The 7841-nt window shown below is 34.2% G+C and overlaps 1 protein-coding gene across 1 annotated transcript; it reads left to right on the top strand.

Annotated features, from left to right (window-relative positions):
• Positions 1 to 468: 468 nt before the first annotated feature.
• On the top strand, positions 469 to 1192 carry LOC119634420. Its single transcript, XM_038028577.1, has 3 exons — positions 469 to 705; positions 808 to 975; positions 1049 to 1192. Exons 1-3 carry the CDS (start codon positions 469 to 471, stop codon positions 1190 to 1192), a joined length of 549 nt encoding a protein of 182 aa, XP_037884505.1.
• Positions 1193 to 7841: the final 6649 nt, after the last annotated feature.

The raw sequence follows: 7841 nt of genomic DNA, 5'->3' as shown, positions 1-7841 counted from the left end.
AGAGAGAGAGAGAGAGAGAGAGAGAGAGAGAGAGAGAGAGAGAGAGAGATTGAGAAATAAATGGATTAATTTATTCCAATGATAGATAGCGTGCATTAATAGTCGTTACTAATGAGATGATCAAATTTTTGGAGGATCGTGTGCACATGAAAAACTAAAGAATAACTAAACAAAATGTAAATAGTAAGCATCACGCGAAATATTTGCTTTTGTCTAAAAGGTTTAATTTTCAATTAATTGTTATTTAATTAAAGCATGACTTGTTTCCTATAAGGAAACAAAATTTAAAATAAAAAAAAAAAAAAAATTGTTAACAATGCATTGTATGCAAGTTGTTACAAGACAATCGCATGCCGGGAGCACGAGTCCTGATTCCTATAAAAACGTATCTATTGAACGAAGAATTTTAGTGAAAGTACAACTGCGTTGCGCAAGACAGGTCATAATACGAAAGTGAAATTCATTATAATGCTACTTAAAGCGTTTTTAAATGAAAAGTATTTCTTTTGGTGGCTTTTGATTGCTATCACCGAAGTGCGAGGCGAGGCGGCCTTCTCCATCGAATTGAACTCATTTGAAGTTAATAAAAATTATGATACAACCTGGATCGACTGGAATACGATGCGTATGAAGAAGGTGGCACGCAACGATTACGTTTTTACTGGCGATTTTGCTATCAACCGCAATTTAGGAAACGAACAAAAGGTTCTCGTCTTTTTAATAAATATCGACTCTCGACTTGATTAGACTTGAGGTCTTGAGTTTTGCACTTTAACTTGAATTTCGATTTTTTATTGCGAATAACAGATTTCGTTAATGATTTTCAATTACTATGGCGAGCAAAGAAAGAAGGGGATGGTAGTGTATACCGTGGAAAAGAATTTTTGCACATTTCTAAAAGATGAAGAGGACATCTATACACCTATTGTGCAGGCGTCCAATCTACCAGCAGAATATACCTGTCCCTTTCCTAAGGTAAAATTTAAATCAATTGTAATTTTCGTTTGATGTGTGTGTTTATGTTTGTTTTATTCAATTGTTTAACAAGGGGAATTACACGGTCGACAACTATTCCCTCAATCTCGATTTTCTGCCGCCGGAAACACCCAAAGGACAATACATGATAGAGGCGAGTTTAAAAAACGGCATGATGGCAGTTAGTCGGATCGATATCGCGGTAACAATTTCATAAATATTTCTGCTATAAAATCGCTATGGCAAGCGAGTTCCGTTCGCTATTAAATTTTAAGTAAATTGTGGTTATTGTTTTGAATTAATTTTATTTCTGTAATAAAGAAGAAATGTCCTTCAACCGAAAGTGCGTACTTCTGAATCATGCTTCGACGCCTTGCTGTACAATCATGTATAACGTTATGATTGTTTAATAATTTTCTTACATGTTCATGTCTGTACGAATGACTTTATGTAATGCGTGTGTGTACATGCATGCATATATATATATATGTATTACATTTTTATGTATTACTCGTCATTAAGCATTTTTACAAGCCCTATTGGAGGTGCACGGTATGTTAATTTTACAATCCCGTACGTACGGTCTGTGCAAATTCAAAGCAAGAATATCCTGCAAAAATATATACATATATGTACAAATAGTTGGTGGGCGATTATTTATCGAATTCAATTTGTTTTTTCCTTTAAATAAAAAAAAAAAAAGAAGAAAATGATACATAAAGCGCCTAATAATATGCTTCGGATAGATGAAGAATTCAAAAAATTGAGAATTTTCATAATAAATGTTTTCAATAGAAATTCGGATTTCGGGCTTACGCTGCAAGCTCGCATGTTACTAACCGCTCTTTTGCGTAAATGTAATCGCGTACGTGTAATCGCGTGTACACGTACACATTTAATCATCGGGCTCCTCATCACAATTAATTATCACATCGGAGCACATATGTATGGCTTTACAATCCATTGATTCCTGATAATCAACCAAACATAATTAAAAATCTGCAGCAACACTTAATTAACACTTCCTCCACCGCCAGACGCCATTGACACAAGCAGCAATGATGACATAAACACAGTGTCATTGTCACCACATTGAATATCGAAGAGTAGATATATATATATATATAAATATGTACAATACACTAGGAGTGAATGGAGAGAATGAGTAGTGAATTCGTGAGAGTGCGGGCGATTCATAAAAAGGTATAATATACGTTGTATGTGTTTTTTTTTTGAATAATGACACAACGCTTGCATTTCTCAGTGTGAATATCAGTTGTGTTTTTCAAAACATTAACCCTTCAGTATACCATAAATAGGAATTATTGAGCATGTAGCATCATCACCAGCACCAGCACCAGCGCAACCGGCAGTGTGGCAACGAAGAAGGATGAGAAGCGATGAAAAATTTTCGTGCGCTCAATTGTAATTGAAAAATCATTTGCAATGTGCATAATTATCTTTTATAGCGATATTAATCTGATGTAATGCAAATTGTATTTATTTAAATGTGAAACTTAGTTGCGGCAATGATGATGGCCATAACGGGTATATCACATATATATATATATATATATATGTTATATGGGCCAAGCCTCATCCTCTATATCCGTCCGGACAAATTTATATATGAGTTATGCGGAGGCATATTGAGAGTCCGAGAGAAAGAGTGAGAAAGGGAGAAAGAAAGAAAGAAGGAGTGAAGGAATTATTGGTGTTTTATAATATGAGGGTAAATACATCTCGCACACACACACACACACACACACACACACACACACATTGTTGTTTTGATGGCTAACACTTGTGATTGCACATTTGAACGCCTGCTGGTAATGACAGGCACTCTCCAAAATGATAACATTCGCACGGCAAGAGGTAGGAACGGGTTGGATGGATGCTTGGCGATGGAACGATGGGCAACGGGCGGAGATGGAGGTTGACGACGATGGAAGGGTTGCGTATGCCAGGTTTTATTTTTTAATTGATGAACGTCATATGCTATTAAAGTGAAACGAGTTAAGTGCTCCACACCTTAAATATTAAATTCATAGATTTGCAGAATCTTCTGCCACTCTAAGCACTCTGCGATGTACGTGCGTCTTAAGAAGACGAGATAGATTGAAAGATACTTGTCGTAAGATATTTAACATTCACAGAAAAGATCGACGGACTCGAAAGGAAAATAAAATTCCCTGAACACCTTTTACGCGAATATTTCTTATTATAAACAAATATTGCATCAGAGTTGAACTGTGCTGAACTCTAACTGAACTGAACTGAACTAAACTTAACTGGGTATGGAAGGTTCACTCAAACGCAGTTATCATATGCGGATTTGTTGTTTGTTTGAGAAAACTCTTGGGGTTAATTTCATTGTTTTTCGTGGCTTGGCTCAGCAAATGGAATGTAGACACAAACGTGCACGACGACATTTTTTAATCATCATTAACAATAATTCAAGATATACTTTTTATTTTTTTTTTTTTTTTATTTTTATTTTATTTTTATTTTAATTTTTTTTTTTTTTTTCTTTTATCATTCTTGTAATGTCTTAGAAGTAGTGAATAATAGAAGCAAGAATATATGATGGAGTGTATGTGCTCTCGTTAAATGTCTATGGAAAAATGATATTAATATGGGCTGAGTTATAGCAAATATTTATTTCTAATTGAAAGCATTTCTGTATCCTACATTACTTGTGGAACAAGGGCATATTAAGATTATGCGAAGGTATTCATCGCTCAGTAGGACTTGTGGTGAACCCCTCTTTTCTTAAATATTGAACGCATTTTGAATAACTTTCTGAATCCATCTAATCTTGTCTGCCTATCTGGCTCTCCGTCTCGGCTTAATTCGTGAGATATTCTGATGAAATATAAGTTTATATTTAAAATTGCATTGCCCACCTCTACATTAGTAAGGCTGATTAAGTTCTGCTGGTGCTTGCTATAATTTCCCCTCACATCAAATAGTAATTTGACAAGAGACAAAATCGCGTCTGTCTGTCTCGGGATGATACTCCGAGGCCTTAAAGCTGTTCATTATAAAGTTGAAATATTTTTTTACATCAAGCATTTATGTTCGTTGATCGAGACCATTTCATTTGCATCGGTCTTTTAGTTGACCGTAACTTTCAAGGACATTGTATGGGCAAGTTTTCCATTTATTTGCACTTATACAGCATTTCTGATAACAGTTACAATGCGCATTTCTCTGGATGTTACAAACGAAGGAATACCTTTATTATGCACCCATCATTCGCTGATGAATATACGTAAATAAGAAGAAAAACTAACTCATCTCTGCCCAATACAAAACCAAAATTAAATTGATTTTCATTAGACAATTGTGATGAACCGGCTATTGATGACTAAACCTTGTAACAGCTTTTCTTAAACTTTAACGAAAATTTATTTCATAAAGGGGAATTTTGTCCATAACTCGCCTGCGCTTGAAGAGAACTTAATTAAACATAATTAGCTATCATTGTGACCGATGGCGTTTCTTCCTTGCCGTCGCTGTAAAGACTCTGCGCTTCACGTATGTTATGTACGGGCATGGACAGAATCGTTCAAAACTTTTCTTTTTCTTTCGTCTTTCAATTTTTTATAGAAACGCCACGATTTGTCTTCCAAACGCGCGAAGCTTTGTCATCTTCAGAGAAGTAGCTTTGTCCAAGTCTCAAAATGCAATTCTTTTTGATCGAGTTAATAAATTTCATAACTTAATTATCAAAACAAGCAATATAGTATGGCTTGGTAGGATTAGTCTTAGCAAATTTACATATCTATGGCATGCAAAGGAGATTATAATGGGCCTTAAATTAAGCAGCTAACTATTGGGAGCGTAATGCAGGATAACGGCAATCATGTCCCAGTATAGTACATAAGTTATTGGAATTGTAGAGAGACATAACTCTCTCAAGTATTCCCTGAAGACTCTTCGCTTCTCTAACGCATTACGTGTGATTGCGCGGCTATCCGAACGATGTTTGATCAACGATTTCCTAATGCAAGGCATGGTACGGTGCTTTGAGTGAAGGATAGTGTTCGAATTCGATAGAAGCTTCGACGAGTGGGGATGGACCGTTTATATCGCAATATCAATTGCCATAAAGGCATATGACTCTAAAGCAATTTATAGTAAACTCATGCAATGGACTTTTTACTTTTTGGGTTCTGCTGCAGCATTACAATTATTCCTGAAATATGTGTTAATACTTGTAGTACTATAAACTGTGCATGTTTTGACTGCGAATGCTTTTACGAAAATTATTATTATTATTATGTTATTATTGCTGTTGCCGTCATTACGTAATGTAATGTAAAGAATGTGGAAAAGAGCATTCGAACAGACTGAAGCTGAAAGTAGCAGCAACAAGAGCAATGACGGTAACAATAAGTAATTGTCAGTAATTGCAATTATTTTAGGTTTCTATCCATCATTTCTTACATCGAATAATGTCTTAGTGGCAGCTTAGGTAGTCCTTTTATTTAAATGTTTTTCGGTTTTTGGTAAAAATACACTCGAATGCACTTCATTGATATTGTTATTCATCTATATTTGTCTGTCAGTCAGTTTATTGCTGTTGTTGCTGTTGCTGTGGCTGTTGCTGTCGCTGTTGTTGTCTAATTTAGCGTTTTAAATTATTGTTGCTTAACGCAGCACAAGTTTTTAGGTCTTTTTCTTTCGTTTTTGCTTCGACTCGTTCTTTAAAAGCAAACTTTTGTTATTGAACGCGTAGAGAAGATGTCTTGTTGCTGTTTCTGTTGCTGTTGATGTTGATGTTGCTGTTGCTGTTGCTGTTGTTATTGTTGTTTTATTTACAATATTGTATAGTTAGTTGTGTGTTGCCTCCTCTATCTTTCGAACAATAAAAGCAATAAAATATTATTAAAATTATGGAAACGTACTTTGAAGTACATGCTGTGTGAGTCGTACGGACATACAAACAGACAGCCAGACAGAGAGACAGATAGAAAAGCATGCACATACATACAATCTAAATACATTATATATGTAAGTATTTTGGATATATATGCAAAAGCATTAAAAATAATTTAAGAAAAAGAACATTTACAAATACACGTGAAGAAAAAACTTTTCATGATAAAATAAATTTTGATTTTCTTATACGCGAAAAATAGCAAATAGTACAAGCTTGCTTACTCCAATCATTTCTCAAGGTGTTTCCTTACCTTGGCTTGTGTATTGTACTTGTGTTGTACTTTTTCAACTGAAAAGAATTTTCTTGTTGAATATCTTTTCAAGTTGCTCTCTTTCTCTCTCTCTCTCTCTCTCTCTCTCTCTCTCTGTCTGTCTCTCTCTTTCTGCTTGTATATAAATACATGTTTGCGTATTTATGTGCGTAATCAGTAAGTAAGTAATGTACAATTATTAGTACATATTGCGTTGTCTGTCTTTCTGTCTGCCTTAGACTCCCTTAATTTATATAAAGAAAGTGTAGTAAATCAGCGCTCGATGACATTAAAATAAAATTTTAATGTTGTCTGCTTTAGTGCAACGCACATAACGTGTAATGTGGCACAAAACCCGCCCCCGCACTCACTCCCATAATAATACTGCACACACGCAACGTGCTAGTGCTCACTTTAAATATATGTTTTCCATGATAATATCATATAATTTTCACCTTGGTTACATTTTGCCGTAATTGAAGTTTAAAATTTATTTCTTCGTGAAAAAAAAAAAAAAAAAAACAGAAGCAGTTTACAAAAAAGAAAAACCGAACATTGTGTTTGCTCTATCTTTTTATGTCTCTTTGTTGCGGTAGTCATAAAAATGGCAATAATTGTTAATATTTGATTGGTATTGCTGCATATATATTATAAAGGTGTATAATGGAAAATCTATTAAACTGAAAATTGGAATTTCAGCCAAGTCTTCTATATATTAATAATATATAAAAAAGTTATAATAAGAGGCCGTTAAATTCATAAATATCACAAGTTGAAATATTATGCTATTCCTAAAAGTATACTTTCAGTCCTGCATCACATTTTCTTTATTTATTTTTCTTTTCAAGTTTATTGCTCTTTAAAGTTACATGTGCCCGAGCATTCGCTTGGCTGAAGAACTGAAACTTAAATATCATTAACGCATATTTAAAAAAAAAAAAAAACAACAGCAACAACAGCAATAAAACTCTACATTCTCCACCTCGTTGATCTTCTCATTTACCTCCTCTGACTTTGACCCAAGGTGGACTTCACTTTCAATCACATACAATGCAACGTTCAGTATATATTTTGCAATTGTACATTAAATATTTAATACCTTTTTTTATTTTATATTTTGTTGTGCTTTTGTATTTTATAACTTTTAAAATTTAAATCTTTTAATTTATTGTTTTTTTTTTTTTTTTTTTTTTTTGATGAAAAAAACTGTGCTGTGAGTAAAAATGAAGAAAAAGAATTTTAAAATACCTTGCAGGTGGATTTCGCCCTTCAATAAACGTCATCTTGCGAATTTGTCAATATCCTCCGGTGCATGTCAGTAAGTCACCTGAGTATTCTGCAGCCAGCGAGGCCAGGTGCTTCGATTTGATGAGCCATGCAACTATGACTGAAGCGCCAAGACTTGGGCTTAATCAACTTTGCTATTCCTTTATAATATTATTATTATTGTAGAGAGAGTTGCGTTCAGCCTTATTTAATACCCATATAGCACTAACGGCAAGTACAAAGAGAAGAAGACAACACTAAGAATACTTCAATAGAATGTAATCGGTAATGTACTAATAATATAAGAATTTCTTCTCATTCAGAAGTATTCATGTGTTTTCTTCACACTTAGAAAGGCATAAATCAACAACAAGAGCAGAGTGTTGGCAATAGAAAAGC

Source organism: Glossina fuscipes, unplaced genomic scaffold (assembly GCF_014805625.2).
Source record: "Glossina fuscipes isolate IAEA_lab_2018 unplaced genomic scaffold, Yale_Gfus_2 0, whole genome shotgun sequence".
NCBI classification, from domain to species: domain Eukaryota; kingdom Metazoa; phylum Arthropoda; class Insecta; order Diptera; family Glossinidae; genus Glossina; species Glossina fuscipes.
The sequence above is the reverse complement of the archived record's forward strand: the minus strand, read 5'-3'. Positions and strand labels throughout refer to the sequence as shown.

What these genes read in the sequence shown, in the direction of transcription:
- LOC119634420 (XM_038028577.1), top strand. Translation starts at nt 469, where the DNA reads ATGCTACTTAAAGCGTTTTTAAATGAAAAGTATTTCTTTTGGTGGCTT. An exon ending in ATTTAGGAAACGAACAAAAG is followed by an intron (nt 706 to 807) that starts GTTCTCGTCTTT and finishes TGCGAATAACAG; the next exon opens with ATTTCGTTAATGATTTTCAA. An exon ending in ATACCTGTCCCTTTCCTAAG is followed by an intron (nt 976 to 1,048) that starts GTAAAATTTAAA and finishes TTGTTTAACAAG; the next exon opens with GGGAATTACACGGTCGACAA.